Source organism: Podarcis cretensis (genome assembly GCF_951804945.1).
Source record: "Podarcis cretensis genome assembly, chromosome: 3".
Lineage (NCBI taxonomy): Eukaryota > Metazoa > Chordata > Lepidosauria > Squamata > Lacertidae > Podarcis > Podarcis cretensis.
The window spans coordinates 91,730,832-91,748,399 of record NC_137172.1 but is presented as its reverse complement, the minus strand read 5'-3'; the positions used below and the strand labels follow the sequence as shown (position 1 = coordinate 91,748,399).

At 40.4% G+C, this 17,568-nt stretch overlaps 1 protein-coding gene across 1 annotated transcript in view; it reads left to right on the top strand.

Annotated features, from left to right (window-relative positions):
• PRIM2 (DNA primase subunit 2) overlaps window positions 1-17,568 on the top strand; it is a 70,730-nt gene that overhangs the window by 35,750 nt on the left and 17,412 nt on the right. The window contains 3 exon segments of the mRNA XM_079970444.1: window positions 8,631-8,698; window positions 10,050-10,122; window positions 11,404-11,589. Coding sequence (XP_079826570.1) covers window positions 8,631-8,698; window positions 10,050-10,122; window positions 11,404-11,589 — 327 coding nt within the window.

Sequence of the window (17,568 nt, the reverse complement as noted above, 5' to 3'; positions counted from 1 at the left end):
TTTAATTCTGTATTGTTACATCTCCTGTAAGGAAACTTACTTACCGGTAACTAGTTTCATGTTATTTGTATTCTGCTTTTCTACATAAAAATGCAAAGCAGCATAGAGTAAAAACAGGAGTGCAAATACAAAAAAGTAAGAAAACGAATAAAACCAAAGCAGCAGTAAAGCACATTATTATTATTATTATTATTATTATTAATGAAGTTAGGAGAGAGAACATGAATCAAACGCAGGCCTGAGAAGAAAAGTCTTTACAGTGTGTCTAAAACTTGGAAGGGAAGGAGCCTATCAGGCCTTCCCCATGAGGGCATTCCATAACTACCGCCCAAAAAGTGCTGCATCCTTGGGTCGTTTTTCATCCAACTGTAGGATTTGGAAAGCGTATCACATTGTGAGGTAGTGGATCTGGTGAGAGGATAATGCTGTGAAAACCCTAGACCTTTAAAATAAGTTCAGTTTTATCCTTCTTAAACAATAACTCAAGAGCCAATAGGTACTTTGGGTGACACATTTACTCTGTCAATGTCACCAAAGTTAGAAAAAGTTTAGAGTACCAACAAAGGATCTAGGGCCATATTGGGTTAGCTAATGAACAGGTGTTCTGAAGTATAAGAGTGTAATACCTGTGTCTTATTACTTATAGTCTTCCTTATTAGTAATCTGGTCAACGTGCATTTTGGTACTTCTATTCTTTTTTTACGTTGCTACCACTAAGCAAAGGAATGCTACTGATTGAATGTATTGTAAACCAGGCATGCAATTGGTATCTTTTATCTGATGTTTAATGGAAAGAAAATGTTAATTTAGGGTAATGAAATAGGCCTCCAAGTATGGTGGGTGAATAGACCATTAGGTTAATTAAAACGAGGATATGTATCACTGCTGTAGTGGAACTATCATTTTGAAGGAGACAGTTTCATTTAGTGCTTGAATAGTGAAATTCAGAATGTCTCTCTCCCAAACTGGATTTACGACACATAAGACCAAGATAAATGGCAAGGGCAATTCAGACTTCTGTTCATTTACTTTTACCTGCCTACCATCACTTGTCAGTCTTGACTGCTTGTCACATAAAGGTGAAGATTTATTCAGCCTTATTTAAATCAATTAAATGGAAATTGTGTTGCTTCACTGTCCATCACGCAAGTGGTGCGTTTAGTACAAAAAGCGCTAAAAAGTTGTGACAAACTGCACTCAGAAAAGCTTTCAAACACGCTTTAATGAGTACAGTCACCATCTATGGATTTCAATTCTTGTTTAGTTTTTAAATATCACAACATTTTTAAAAGGCTTCTGGAAGAGGAAGGAGTTGTGTTGCTACATTGTTTATACTTGTTTGGAAGTCACTTAGGATTGCTGCAACTGAAGAAGAAAAATCGGTGGCGTAGATAACAATTGAGGGGAAAAGAGGACATTATAATAGGAAGAGTCGCAGAAGCAAATTGGTTTTCTTTAATATAATGGTACCTTGGTACCCAAACGGCTTGGCTCCTGAACAAATCGGCTCCAGAATGCTGCAAACCCAGAAGTAAGTGTTCCGGTTTGCAAACGTTTTTCACAAGCCGAACGTCTGACACAGCTTCCACGGCTTCTGATTGAGTGCAGGAAGCTCCTGCAGCCAATCGGAAGCTGGGCCTTGGGTTTTCAATCCATTTTGGGTGTCGAGCAGACTCCCAGAACAGATTAAATTCAAGAACCAAGGTGGTTACAGGGCCATTCTGGACCATCAATAAGCCTTCAGGTGGCAAAGGACTTCAGGTGACTGCAGCACCTACACAACTGTGTAACATTTTTTTCCAGCTGTTGTAGCCACTAAGAAGGGATGCGGGTGGCGCTATGGGTTAAACCACAGCCTAGGACTTGCTGATGAGAAGGTCGGCAGTTCGAATCCCCTCGACGGGGTGAGCTCCTGTTGCTCGGTCCCTGCTCCTGCCAACCTAGCAGTTCAAAAGCACGTCAAAGTGCAAGTAGATAAATAGGTACTGCCCAGCGGGAAGGTAAACAGCGTTTCTGTTCGCTGCTCTGGTTCGCCAGAAGTGGCTTAGTTATGCTGGCCACATGACCTGGAAACTACGCCAGCTCCCTCGGCCAATAAAGCGAGATGAGCGCCCCAACCCCAGAGTCGGCCACTACTGGACCCAGCGGTCAGGGGTGCCTTTACCTTTACCTAGCCACTAAGAGAGCTTTGTTTAGCCTTCCCTCTCTGCTATTGCTGACCCAGTCAGCCTATTCAGCTGGGTTTTCAGTAGCAGCTGTGTCCTAGTGCAGAGTAAGATGTAGCAGAAAACCCTTTACATGAGTGACATGTGCTTCCACTCAAGCAAAGAGAGGCCCACCCAGCTTCCACCAGTTCAGCCCGTCGTTTTGCCTGCTTCTCCATATTCTACACTGTTGCAGACGGCCTGAAATATTTAGGAGTGACCGTGGGGGGTGGGGGAACTAAGGGCTGCAACAGGAAGTGGTGGGAAAGCCCCATTGAACTGTGCCCACTGCTCTTTCAGTTCCTTCCACTGGAGCTGAGAATTTTGAAACCGCTAAGGTTGTATATAATAGCACACCACTGTTTAAATTCTGGAAGACCTTGAGCTATAATGTTGTCATAATATGGCACCAAGGCCCAAAGGGTTGTGTTATATCTTCTAGCCATGCAAGTCAGTGAAAGACTGGTTGAGATGCACATTTTAAGGTAACTTGTGCTTCCCACTCCTCACTTTAGGAATATGACAGTCATATAAAGATCTGGTAATAGGGGAGTGTTCCTGCACATTTCTCTTTAGGTTAAAATAGTTTAAAGAATCAACACTTTAAAGAACTCTCCTGACTAAAAACTACCAGATTGAAATGTTAAATTGCAAAGCAAATCAAGGGCACATGCAAGCATGCACATGGAGTGATGATGTGGGTTAGAGAGCTCCCTGAGAGAGAAAGAATGTCGTAAACAACAACCCCTCCCCCAAAAGCCTTTGGGGACTGCAGGCCAATGTTGAAGATTTCCTGATTGGCAAGGAGGTAAAGTAGAGGCTTGTAAGTTGAATTAAAAGAAGGCCTAGATTCTGAAAATTTACCTGGCAGCCCGAACATAACGTGGGTCAACTCAACACAGAACTCCCACTTAGTTCAGTGTGACCTGAAAATGTGTGTGAGATTATGACCCGAGGGAAAACTGAAATAGCTTCTTTTATTGATTTATTTCATGAATCATCATTGAACAGTGAAGTGGAATGTTTTACATCCAAACTTAAACGCTTTAGCATTTGGAGTAACAGTTGATGCAGTCAGGCTTAATATCAAATGTGCAACCTAAACCTACCCATGTTTACTTGGAAATAAGACCTACTCTGCATGGGGGTTGCATCCTAAATCAAAGTATTCTTGACTTATAACCTGTTTAGTGTATCACACTGCCCATTATATATATTCAAGGGCATACAGAGTACTCCTTTCTAATGCTAGCACCTTTCCCTTCTCTGGCATCTCCAACAAACCCCCTTCACTTTTCATCTAACACAACATTGCCAGCTGACCTAGCAATGGGGAGAAACCTTCACTATCAGATATGCTACAGTTGTGCTCATCCACTTGGGAATCCACCATAACATTTTGTTGCATGCCCTATTTGTCTCTCAAATGTTAAGCTATGAGATGATTCTCTTGTGGAGAGCATTTTCCATCTAATGATAGTAACCTACTAGAAATGGCCCAACCCCCTGGTGCTCAATGTATGAAGTACTGTGCAAGTACGTTGTGTTGAAACAAATGAGACATGGGATTTGCAAAAGATATCAAGTGATTAATTTTCCCAACGTAATGGGGGAGATCAAAGAAGGGGCACATGTAAGGTAAAGGTAAAGGGACCCCTGAACATTAGTTTCAGTTGTGACTGACTCTGGGATTGCGGCGCTCATCTCGCTTCACTGGCCGAGGGAGCCGGCGTACAGCTTCTGGGTCATGTGGCCAGCATGACTAAGCCGCTTCTGGCGAACCAGAGCAGCGCACAGAAACGCTGTTTACCTTCACACCGGAGGGGTACCTATTTATCTACTTGCACTTTGATGTGCTTTCGAACTGCTAGGTTGGCAGGAGCAGGGAGCGAGCAACGGGAGCTCACCCTGTCGCAGGGATTCGAACTGCCAACCTTCTGATCGGCAAGTTCTAGGCTCTGTGGTTTAACCCATAGCGCCACCCGCGTCCCCAAGGGGCACATGTAGGCAGGATCAAACAATATGTGCAGACAGAGCTTTGCTTTCTAAACAGTGCCATGAAGCAGTGTGGCAAAAAACAGCAAGCAAAGCTACTGTTATATGCTCATTCCTATTTGTAAGAATGTTCCTTCTTTGGCTCATGGCCTCTCCTCTCTTAAACTGTTGAAGCTTTGTGGTGTGTAGGGTGGGATGGGGGAGCTCAAGGTCCTTTCTGTGGGTTTCCTTGGTTGACCTCTTTGTGTACAGTGGTACCTCGGGTTAAGTATTTAATTTGTTCTGGAGGTCCGTTCTTAACCTGAAACTGTTCTTAACCTGAAGCACCACTTTAGCTAATGGGGCCTCCTGCTGCCGCCGCGCCACCAGAGCACGATTTCTCTTCTCATCCTGAAGCAAAGTTCTTAACCCGAGGTAATATTTCTGGGTTAGCGGAGTGTGTAACCTGAAGCGTATGTAACCCGAGGTACCACTGTATTGCTCTTTATTACTTGCTTTGATATTTTTCTATGGAAAAGGGCAGGCTCCAAATACAAGAAATCTATCACAAACTGTTTTCTTGCAAACCCCCCACCCCCCCAGGGATAGAAATCCATGGGAATACTCAGTGGTAAGCAACCACCTGATATATTTTAACGTGAAGAAATGCTGGATAGCTGTTAATGGGGTGGGGGACCTAATTCTTCACATGAAATTAGTGCTTTTGATAGGTTTTTTTTTAAGTGTCTCTGGATGTCCATAGTGCTAAAATATAATAACTACATCTTTGCTAAGATTGCATACTTTGAGTATTTCTTCAGAATTGCAATGTGTTAAAGGTTAAAACCAAACTTTTTTCAAAATTGATCAGCATTGAAATGTCAGCTGTCTAGTTGTGGCAACATACCAGCATGCAAACACTGGTCTAATATTGATTTCCCTGGCTGCATAACATTTGCATTGTGACATTTTGCTGCAACATTAGCGAAGTGGTTGTTTCTTGATCAATCGCTTTCGGTAGTACACACCATACAGCTGTACTCAACGTGACCTATTTGGAATTACATATTAACAACCCAGCAAAAGTATGGGTATGTGTGCATATAAATGTAAGCCCGGAGCAGGAATTGTGCTGTGTTAAAAGAGATGCTGTTTGCAAGCATAGTTCTTACATTATATAAAACTGCTGTTATGTTAACTACCAAATACAGTACCTAGGCAAAGCATCATTGACAGTGCAATCCTATATATTGAATGAAATCCTGTTTATTGCATTCTGTATATATATAATATTGTTATACTGTTATATTGTTTTGTCTGATGATACATTATGTATTTTTGTGTTTTTATACTGTAAACTGCCCTAATTTAATTAATTAATTAAAATTGTGTGTGCTGTATTAGAGATTCAGTATATTGGTCCTTTTTTATTGAATTTTTTTGCCTCTCCTACCCCCGATCTAACATATTGTGTAAAACAAGACTTACCAGTAACTTGCCCATTAGACTTTCTGATATGAGGAATAAGTAGACATCTCACACACACACACACACACACACACACACACACCATTGTTCCTCCCAGGAGTTCAGACAGGTGTATGTGATTGTTTTCCTTCCCACTGTTTAATCCTTGCAACAATCCTGCCGTTTACATGAGACTTGAGATAATGACTGGGCCAGTGTCTCTCAATAAGAGTCCTGGTTGAATCTGTATCTCCCCAGTTTAAGGTCCAAACTAGCCTAGTAGCAGCCTTTGACCTCAGACATGGATCTGTTCCAATTATAGAGGTGTTCACATGTTACATTCAACAAGATGCTGCTGTTTGGTGATGATAAGGTGAAACTCTTTGACCCTTATAATTCAGACGAGTATTCTCTTGGTATGAACAATGCAAAATTGTGGAATGTTGTTACAACATACTACATTTTTGCTTCTCTTTGGAACAAAATCCATAATAAAGCATAGAATTGTCAATCGTAAAAGATGGTGACCGCTGCTTTAAGCTTGTGCATTGCTTGTCTGGCTATTAATCAAACCAGCCTTTTTGGTGCTATCACTGCACCAAAAAGCATGAAATACTTACATTGAAAGCCAATCAATCAAATGCATGTCCCAGATCTATCTTTAGAGCAGCAATGAGTTGGAAGGAGCTCCTAATAGATATGCAATTATGTGCCAATATCTAAGCATGAGTACCTGTGTTATTTTCTTACAAAAGGGTATTGCATGGAAATAAAGATGTGATTGTTAAAAACAATATACATTTTCTTCATCTTTTTGGTGGCACACAGATTTAACCGTATCATTTATGGTTTTGCTGATTATAATCTCTATTTTGGAATCTTATCTATTATAGAACCCTAAAAGTCATGGAACTGCAAAGGACCTCACAGATTGTCTAGTCCAGCCCTCTGCTAATGCAGGAAATGGACTACTATAGCATCCCTGACAGCCGTCAAGCTAGTTTCTGATCAAGTTTAAAGTAGCTGCCTAGGTATTTTTCACAGCTGTAGAAATATCTCTTTCCCTCCCAGTTCTCTGAACATATGGGATGACCAAAATATAGGCGTAGGATGCATGCTTTGCATGCATAACGTAAGGTCCTCAGTCCAGTACCTGGCATTTCTGTTTAAAAGATCTTTGGGCAGCAGACTGGGAAAGAAAGCTCTTCTTCATACCTTAGGGAGCTGCTGACAGTCGGACTAGACAGTCCAGAGCTGGATGTACAAATTATTTGACTCCCTAGAAGGCAGCTTCATGTTTCTGTATGTGGTGCAAACGTCCTGTGTTGCTTCCCTGCTCTCATACTTTGGCAACTGAATCATCATACTTGTCTAGGGAGCAATATCCAGAGATGGGCTTAGTGTATGATCTGGAGAATGAAACAGTATGAATGGGAGGCGGTTGTTAGCTTTTCCAAACATAGTGAAGTAGAATTCCCTGCTCCGTCCTTTCCTGCTTGTTATGGCTAACAACAACAATAATTTGCACAACGCACTGCAAGATGGGTGAATAACTGAGATTAGTGTAATAATGCTTAACGCTTAGAATGTTCAACATTCATGGAGAGCCTCTGTTAAAGGGTTTATGTTCTCGGAGTCCCTTTTCCATTCCTCTCCTCCAATCTGATGTAGGCTTGAGGCAGCCATGAGGGTTTCCCATTGTTAGGCAGGCAGATATGGATGCTGGGAAGGTATGTGTGTGAGAGACCATGAAGACTGAATGAGAAGCAGCCAGTGGGTAAAGGAGGTATAAGTTACTCACTGACATTGCTAGGCATGATGATGAGTATTATTACATACCCAAGGATGTAATTTTGACGTGCGATTTTAGCAAGCACAGATATTTTAGAATTACTAACATTTTTTCTTCCTTTTTTTCAATGTAACTTGTTTTTACTGGTATTCTTAATTAATACTTTAGACTGTCAGATGTAAGTAGCTGGGAGCACTTTTGTTCTAGTAAGTGGCATATAAATTAAATATATTACCTTATAATCCTTGTAGCAGCCCTTTAAGGTAGGTTGATACTGTTAGGTCCGTATTACAGGTGGTCCAGCAAGACTTGAGTCTGAAAATGGCTTATCTAAAGCCATTTGTTGATTTTAGTGGCAGAAACAAACACACTTCATTGGATACCATGCACACGAAAGCTCATACCAATAACAAACTTAGTTGGTCTCTAAGGTGCTACTGGAAGGATTTTTTAAATATTTTGTTTCAACTATAGCAGACCAACACTGCTACCTACCTGTATTTAGTGGCAGAAGTTAGGCTTGAACTGGGCACTTCCTCAATCCGTGGCTAAACCTTAGCTAATATGCTTCAGCAGCACAGAGGAAAAAAAAGATGTTCACCTAAGGAAACAACTGTAATTGATGGAAAGGAATCTGTTTTGTAAGACTTAACTATACGGAGAGCTTGTAGTAGAGCCTTCTGTGGAAACACTTACTGAAACATTGATTTCCTCCGCTCTTCATCAGGAGTGGATTTGGCAGAGGAGTGGATTAATGCTACTTCCCATCAACAGAACTTAAGTAGTTTAAATGCAATGGTTAATGGGTCTGGAGAAGAACTTGTTGAAATAACGACATTGCGTTGATCTAATAATAGATTGAATCGATAGATTTAAAGCTTATGTGGAAGGCTGATAAAATTATAAGCTTAATAGGAAGAGGTAGAAAGATGATAAACAAATGGACATCTTTGAAAAAGCTGAAAGAAGAGTTGTTGATTTCTGTTTCTGGAGATTTGACTCAACAAGAGAGAGTGATTGAGTGAGAGACAACAAATGTTCCAGTGGTTTTTTTGAAGAATAAGTTTTTGGGTGAATAAGTTAATTTTATTTGCATTATTAGTAACTGTAGTTTGTACTTAAAAAAAAAAAGAGAGCAGCATTTCATTGGCTCTTTGTGACTTGTTTCCCCACCCCTCCCCAATCCCTTTTAGCTCACAGCACGGTCATTGCCCATTGTACAAACAGATGAGAGACTCCAGCCTCTGCTCAGTCATCTCAGGTAATGTATCAGTATATTTTTCCTATAATAGTTCTCGGGGAGCGGTATTACTGGGTGGTCCAGTCAGCAGCAGGAAATGGTTGCGGATGGTGAATAGGTATGGAGCATCCCCCTGAGGTGTGCCCAGGCAGCTGCTACTGCAGCCTACAGCAAGCAAATCTTTGAGATTTGCCTTAATTGGCCCCGGTATGGTGAAGCTCCTAAGCAGTGCTACATTGCAGGTGGTCGCTAACTTGTGGACCTGTCTGTGCCAGAAGAAAAAAAGTAAAAGGGCCCAACCAGCCCATTGAGGGGCTGTTCCTTGCACTTCACCAGAGATTCGAACAGGAGAGCCATGTGGACCCTCCCTTCTCAAACTCAGCTTCTTTCACTGCAGATGGTAGGTTCAAGTGGGTAGTAGAGAGCTGCTGTTCTTACCATGATGTCACCTGCGCCATCTCAGTCAACACATCAAGCTCATCCCTTTGGTTAGATTTCAAACAAACAAACAAACATGTTTCGTTCTTTGGCGGGAAAAAGAGCCCATCTACAGTGGTACCTCTGGTTGCGAACGGGATCCGTTCCGGAGGCCCGTTTGCAACATGAAAAGAGCGCAACCTGCAGCGGCGCGTCTGCACACGTGTGGGTTGCAATTTGACGCTTCTGCGCATGCGCATGACGTCATTTTGCACTTTTGTGCATGCGCAAGTGGCAAAACCCAGAAGTAACCCTTTCTGGTACTTTCGGGTCACCGTGGGACGTAACCTGAAAGAGCATAACATGAAGCGACTTAACATGAGGTATGACTGCACTTGAAATTCATGCAGAATATTCTCCTTCCCTCAGACCCTTTTTAAAACCACAATCATGATTTTATTACTTTCTGGGGTTGTCTGCTCATGGAGCTCTGTAGTATTTCAATAGAAATGTTGTCACAATTTTCTGATAAATTTTAAGAAGACACACTTTTACTAGCAGTTCCTTTAATGTGAAAAGTATAAAGGATCTATAACTGAAGTCTAGAACTACTTTCTTTGGGCAGCTGCTTTGACAAGTTTCAGGTATTTTGCTCATACTTGGAACATAATGTTCATCCCAGACTATGATTCTGATCTTGTTTCTCAGGAAGAAATGCCACAAAATAAATCTGTCAAGGTGCTCGTGTGGTGAAATGTCAGAACTGTGTTGGATAAAAAAAAGTTTCAAAGTGCTTTAGTGTATTCAAGTCATATTTGCTGAATTGTTACGTTGGAATGATTTCCTCCTAAAATCCATAAAAACAATTGTGTATTTAAGTCCCCATTGTAACAAGAAGTGAATTGTTGAAGATTTCATATACCATAAAAAACTTTCTTTTGTCTCTACCCCACAGTCATGCATATGTTGGTCCAGATTACAGCATTGAAAGAAACATTGGGAAAATTTCATTAGAACAGATTGACACTGTGAGTATTTTATGCTTTTAAACTGTACCCCGTATTGCCCTTGTCCAGCATTCAGTTTGTGTGAAGAAACTGACTGCCCTTTACGTATAATAACAGGTTGGATCCAGAGGAAGTTGGCCATGCATTAGTCCTGTTGAAATCAATGAGACAAGGTTATGATTAACATGAAATCAGTAATGCACAACTAACCTCATTTGAATCTGTTCCAATATATTTATCCTCAAGGAAACCAGTGGCATAGAAGTCCTGTTTGTTTTTTAAAAGTGATATAAAGGAGTCGGTCTAGAGGTTTGCTGTAACTATTAACACCTTATTGTTAACCAAATACGGTAGCTTAATACAGGCAATGACTATTTTACAGGGGGGGGGGGGCTCTGTTCCTGACCCCCACACACGTATAAGCCTGCCCTGTTCTGTCCCAATTCTGTCCTCTTCCGGGTCCAAAATGACCCGCGCTTCCATGCCCACATGTCAGTTAGATGTGGGCAAAATGGTCACTGCCTGTACTGCTGATTATGATTATGATTATTATTATAGCGGGCATATCGTATCTAAGAAATGAAAGCAAGTAATAGTTGGGAAAATAAACTTAATTAAAGTGCACCCAGCAATGTATCTGAAAATATTTAAGTCTTTTTTAAATGCATTATCTGACCCCCACTCTGCTGTTTTTCTGTATCTGTTAATGCACCAGCCTTCCCCGGCACAGTCCCTCCAGATCGCTTGCGCTGCAATTCCCATCAGCTCCAACCAGCATAGCCAGTTGTCAGGAATGATGGGAGTTGTAGTTCAACAGCACCAGGTTGGGTAAGCCTGTTATACACTGACCTAAATTGTGATAGGATGAAGGGCAGTATAAAATGTTTTAAACAAATTCAAGATATACCTATAAATGATATCAATGCCATCAAGTAGAGTATACTTTTTTGGGGGGGGGGTGAGAACAAAACCACTATTAATATACAATCAGAATCCATATTTTAAACTGGTAACTAATTAACCATACTGATTAATGCTTTTGGCTAGAATTAGTAAAGACCATTTCTTTTTTTAATAACTGTATTTCTGTGCTGCATTTATTCTTTTCTCTTGTATAGAACAAAATATTAGATTCAAATGCTTACAGGCATATTGAAGTCGTAAAATAGATTTACGCATAGTCCCTATAGCCCCTGCATATCCTTCTCTCCTCAAGCTGTTCACCTTTCTAAATAGATTTAATTGGTGATCAAAATGCAGCCTGTAAGTCAATCTATTCAATAATATGTTTTCCTGTTGCAGCTTTCTGTTAAATCATTTCCTCCCTGCATGCGCCAACTGCACAAAGCTCTGCGTGATAACCATCATCTCCGTCATGGAGGCCGTATGCAATATGGTTTGTTCCTAAAAGGCATCGGTTTAACACTAGAACAAGCTCTACAGTTCTGGAAATCTGAATTCATCAGAGGAAAAGTGGATGCAGACAAGGTAAATTACTTGTTTGGAGCACTATTCAGTTCTTAATAGTTCTCTTTGAACATTTGCGAAGTCTGCAGACGTCCATGTGCACTGTGGACAGCTGCTTAGACTAAAACAAGTCTAACATAAATAGCAATAGCAAAAAACACCTGCTTTCCCATCCTTTCCTCACAGCGGATATACATCTCAATTCTGCTCTCAGCATAAATTTATATTGCCTAACTTTGTTGTTTGCAGAAATCACAGAAGGAAGTCAGAAAACTTACTTGCAATATTGATAAACACTTATATATAGTGATATCAATATTTGCTTTCAAAATCAATAAAAGGACCAAGTTCCACCACAAATATTTCCATACATTGTCCTCCAGTGCTTAACCTTAATATTTTCCAAACTACTGATCCATTTCTGTTTAGAGGATGGTTGAATGAAGTCCTAGTTCTGTCTCCTTACCAACTGAAAGGTAGCCAACATAACACTAATTTTAAAAGAGGGATTGATGGGGACCCCAGGGAGGGAGGAAAGGCCATATAGGCCTGTCTGTGCTTCGTAATTGGGTAGAAAGTCTGTTTAAACTTACATACCCACTTTGGGCATTATAAAATGTGTGCTTGGAAAGGGGTGTAGAACCATGCAAGCAGGCCCTGTCATTCCCAAGTTGCGTGGGAAAGCCAGGTTGGAGTGGTCAGAGCTGACTTTCACAGTTCTGAGGCCCCTGCACAGATACCAGTAGTCCCTAAAGGACTACTGTACTGAATAAAAAGTTTTGCAGAACAACAATTTGCCACCAAGAAGAGCAGATTCTTTGGAGTTCTTGAGAGTGCTGAGAAGCATGTAAAACAGGGGAAATCCGACAGGCATTCAAAGTCCTTTGCAAAAGGCTTCCAAGTATATGTAGAAGTCATGGCATAAGAGAACAGATCATCTTGCCGTTTCTCTGAGCCTTGATGCTAATGCCAGAAAGGCATAGAAGGAGGTCTTCTACACAAATGCTATATTGTGGTGCAGTAGCAACTGCATGCCAATGTGCACCGGTTTTTCTTTTGCATTTCCAGTGCCTCCTAAAGGCATGCTTTAAGCCGGTGCCAAAAATAGACAGGGACTTCCAAAGTTTAAATGCTGCCATGCTTAGAAAACAACGCAGAATGAGCGTTACGTGGTGCCTATAATAGTGCTGTTCTCCAACACCATGCCATAGACCACTCCAGCCAGCTTGGCCAGGGATGTTGCTGGTCAGCAGAGTGGTCAATAAACCAGCAGCAGCATCAGTTTGTCTCTTTGGCCCAAAGAGTTTGTCTCTTTGGCACCAGGTGCGGGATTGGCTTCTAAGAGACTTCCGAAAGAATGGGAGGTTTGAAACTGGAAGCAGGGACCAAACAGCTAGGCCTCCGCCCCAGGTGGTGGTCAGTCCCTCTACTCACTAAACCTTCCCCTGCCACCACCACCCCTGAAATTTGGGGCACCTTATATAAAGCTGCTTTCTTTCTCCTTAAGCTTTTAAATGTACTGCATATCCAAAGTGCTAATTTTTATTACTGTGAAATTTGTGGAAAGAGGAAGAATAATCCACAATACCCTAGAATGGCAATTAGTATTTAAATTTCTCTGGAACAGATCGTTCCTCTTTGCACAAGTCGCCAAGAGTCTAGCAAGTCATGTGTTTGATTAAAGCATCGGTTTGATTAAATTATGTTTCAGATAGGTCAGTTGTTAAAATGAAATGGTTGCCTCTGATTATATACATTAGTTTAAGTAGAAATATTGTTTGTTGTATTTTATTTTTGGCATATTCTATACCAAGGTTTTTGATAAATATTTTTCAGCTTCGGGAAAGAATTTTGATGGTGCGGAATAAGTGTTCCTCATTCGCCGTGTCACTTTTCTGCTGCAACCATTCATAAATACCCTGAGGGTCATGCAGTCCACAAGACAAGTGATCCACCCCTGTTCAAAAAGGCTTCCTATTACAACATAGCTTTCAGTTTGGTAGAAGCTTTCAATTAACTCTGGGAGCAAGCTTAGTAAGTGAAGGTTATTTCCCTTGATTCCAGATACTAGGGACTAGGTCAAGTGAGTGTAGCTCTAATCATGTTTCACATTAAGAGCCTTTAGACCATACCGCAGATTGTGGAATTGGTCATAGCAGTTTTTAGTCTGTAGGCATTTGACTCAAAAGACACCTCCCTTTGTCTTTGTATTGCATACTTACTCTCAGGACGATGCAGTAATTAATATGAAGGATTGTTTTGTACTGTTGGAACTAGAACATCCATCTGTTAACGGAATTAAGAGCCAAGTTGCTGGTTAAAGAAAATTATTTTGAATAAATATTGCAGTTCTATTACCATGAAATAATGCATAAATTAATAAAGCTAGTCAGTTTGCTTCATATATTCAGAATTAGCCCTGATCATTAATCAGTGATTGATTTCAGCTTTTTTTTAAACCAGATTTCGGCTACTTGATTATTTTTTTATGGATGTCTGGGAATTCTTGTGTTCACAATAATAATGCATAGATGATAAAGGCCAGCCTCACCACTTTGCATCAGCCGTTTTATTTTCAACATTATATTATTACATTTAAAATAAAGAAGTCTGACCTTGCAGACCTGAGGCCTCTTCTGGTTTAGCTGCAAAGTAGAAGATACTAATGAGAATGTCTTTGGGATATAATTATGTAGATTTAAAGAAGTGATGTACTTTTAATTATGCCCTGTAGCTAATGTAGATGCATATTAAACTAAATCATGCCTCTCTGCATTTCCCTCTGAAATTTCTTTTTTTTCTCAGGTCTTAAATTAATTATCAGCTCGTTGGTGCACACCAAGGTTAAGTAAACTAGAGGAATAGTGGCAGATCAGATTTTATGTTGTGTTTCTAAGATGTCCTATCAGTTGGTGAACTTAATGGTTTTGGCGGAACACAGTTTTGAATAAAGCTTAGTTCCCCCAGGCAATTATATGATGTCAGCACAATACACTTCTGTAGAATATGAAAATACTGGATTATTTAAATGCCTTATTGAGGTATGTAACTTCAAATAAATGAAATGCAGGGTTTTCTCTCAGGTGCAAATCATTTGTTACAAAATTTAGTTGTGCTAAAATTAATACAGACTGCAGTCTTTTTTTTTCTGCTTTAACTGTTGGTTTCAAAGTACCAAAGAGCAAGATAGGAAACTTCCTTGTTTTTTCTTTGTATTTCATTTTGAGATGTCACCCTTCATTGATGTATCCATTTGACTCTGCCCTTAATACTCTTATCATTCCATTGGAGTCTTATCCTTTTCAAGATGTTTGGCTAATTAGTCTGTCAGCCTCTTGTCCAGTCTTGAACTCGCACTTTGGAAACTTAAAGTATTTCCAGAAAATATCAGATTTGATTTAAGCACAAATGTGTGTCAAAAGTTATTCATAATGTTATGTATTTCCTGAAATGTAACATTTTCATACCCTTAATCTAGAATGCCAACTTTTATTGCTGCTAGATATCTGAAATATTACATAGATTCCATTGTAATTTTTATTAATGCCTGTTTTGCAAGCTTATAATTGTGTCATTGTAGCCTGAGTTCAATTACTTTAAGGAAAAAGTGTCTGTTATGAAAATATCAGTTTTCCTTGTCTTACATAACAAAGCACACTGCTATATGTTCCCTTCTGAATAGTTCGTAACAAACATTGCATGTATCCGAATGTGTGTTTGAATGCACACTGTGGAAACTGCCATTTAAAGCAATAAAGCATTTCCATCAGAATTAATTAGAATTTTCTGCCATGTGTATCTGATATTCATCTGATTTAAGGTAGTGAGAGGCACCACTGTTCTGTTGATTAATTGCTTGAGAGGTATAATTTTCATTTCCAAAATTTGAATAGTTGCTCTCTGTAAGAACTAGGCTGTGAGGCAGTCTACAAAGTATTTTAATGCAAGTACCATGATTTTTAGAAAATTCTGTGTGATTTGTTCACTCTCTTCTCCCACTGTTTTGCTTAGAGAAAGAACATGTATTGTAAAATATGCCATTAAATATAAAAGCCATTGCACCATTTTCACCTCTTGGTTAACTATAGAATAAAGCAAAGTTCTTTAGAACACTCCATCTTCTGCCTCATGTAAAACCTCTGTATCATGGAAATGCAGTCGAAAAATAGGTGCTGGTGTAGCAAGGTTTGAGTAGCTGGTTTGTGTCATGGGCTGTTAGTATTTTGAGATGTCCTGTCTGTCAGTTTGATAGACAGGTTCATTAACTGCATGATTGACGTAGCAGCCAATCTGATCCTTGAAGGGCCTGTTCCCTCTTCCTTGGACTGAACTGTTGTGCTGGTAGGAAAGAATAATGAGAGTTGAACAAGATGGCAAAACCCTTTCTTTATATTTTTAGGAGAGGCAGTGGGGATTTATTTTACTTTCAGAATTGGATTGTTAGTGGCATGTGCTTAATTATTGAAGGATAATATCCTTTTGGTTCATGCATTGTTGCTGGGAGTGTTAATTGGGTAGCTTTGCATTAAGATGCTAATCAAACCAAATTCCTCTCTTATCTCTAGTGGCAAGCAGAAGGTGTCCAAAATGTCTAACACTAGCTGCTAAAAATAGGCTGTGTGGTCCTTTACCCGATCTCTCCTGTGATTGGCTTTTGATGTGGATGTGACAGGAGTCAATCATGTCTATGGCATATGCTTTTTTATTTTTTAAAAAGCCCAATCTTCTGACCTGTTTTCTTGTTCAGTGTGACTAATGCAGACTTACATTGATTATCCCATAGCCCACCATTGCTCAACAATTATTTGTTTGCTTTGCATTAAAATATTTGTGCACTTTTAGGTTGGAGTTCACACCTGCCTCTCCGTTGCAACAGTCATTTTGGTACAGCAGTCCTTCTGGATTGCCCTAAGCTTAGACTTTAAAAACTCACAGTTTGTGAGTAAGAGTTATAATGTTTTAAAAGCTTGTTCTCAAATTGGCTGTCAGTTTAGCTTTGATTAATTTGATTATTTTTAATAAGCCCAGCAGAAGAGGTAATTATTGTAGAAAATTGAGGAATAAATCTGCAGGACCAACTTGCCATACTCAGAAATGATTTCCAAGTCCTATCGTGCCATGAAAAGAGTCTTCTGTAACTGCTACAACATGGCTGGCTGATAACATTGTTTCAATTTTAACTTTAAAATTGCTTAGCAAGGAGATATAATCAAATACAACCACTCAACCTTTCCATGGAGGCGCAAGTTACAGCAACAGCCAAGGCGACATTTTCGCACCTTCGCCACATCAAGCAGTTGGTCCCTTACCTTTCCTGCCCCAAACTGGCCACAGTGATCCATGCGACGGTCATCTCCAGGCTTGACTACTGTAATTCGCTCTACACGGGGCTGCCCTTGAAGCTGTCCCAGAAACTCCAGCGGGTACAGAATGCTGCAGCGAGGCTCCTCACGGGGTCTCTGCCATGGGAGCATATTCACCCAGTGCTTTTCAAACTGCACTGGCTCCCGGTGGAGTACAGGGTCAGATTTAAGGTGCTGCTTTTGACCTTTAAAGCCCTTCACGGCCTAGGACCCTCGTATCTACGGGACCGCCTCTCCTGGTATGCCTCAAGGTCCATAAATAATAACACCTTAGTGGTCCCAGGCCCTAAGGAAGTTAGATTGGCTTCAACCAGAGCCAGGGCCTTTTCAAATCTGGCTCCGGCCTGGTGGAACGCTCTGCCTCATGAGACCAGGGCCCTGCAGGATCTGATTTCTTTCCGCAGGGCCTGTAAGACAGAGTTGTTCCGCCTGGCCTTTGGCTTGGAGCCAGTTTGGTTCCCTCCCTCCCTCTCTTTCTTTTTTCTTTTCCTTCTCCTCCTGCGATGAAGCTACATTTTAATATTTTAATGTTCCATTATTTTAATGTTGTATTTTATTTTTGTTTTTAAGTTGTAATCATTCATCTTGTTTTTATTATTGCTTGTAAGCCGCTCTGAGCCCGGCCTTGGCTGGGGAG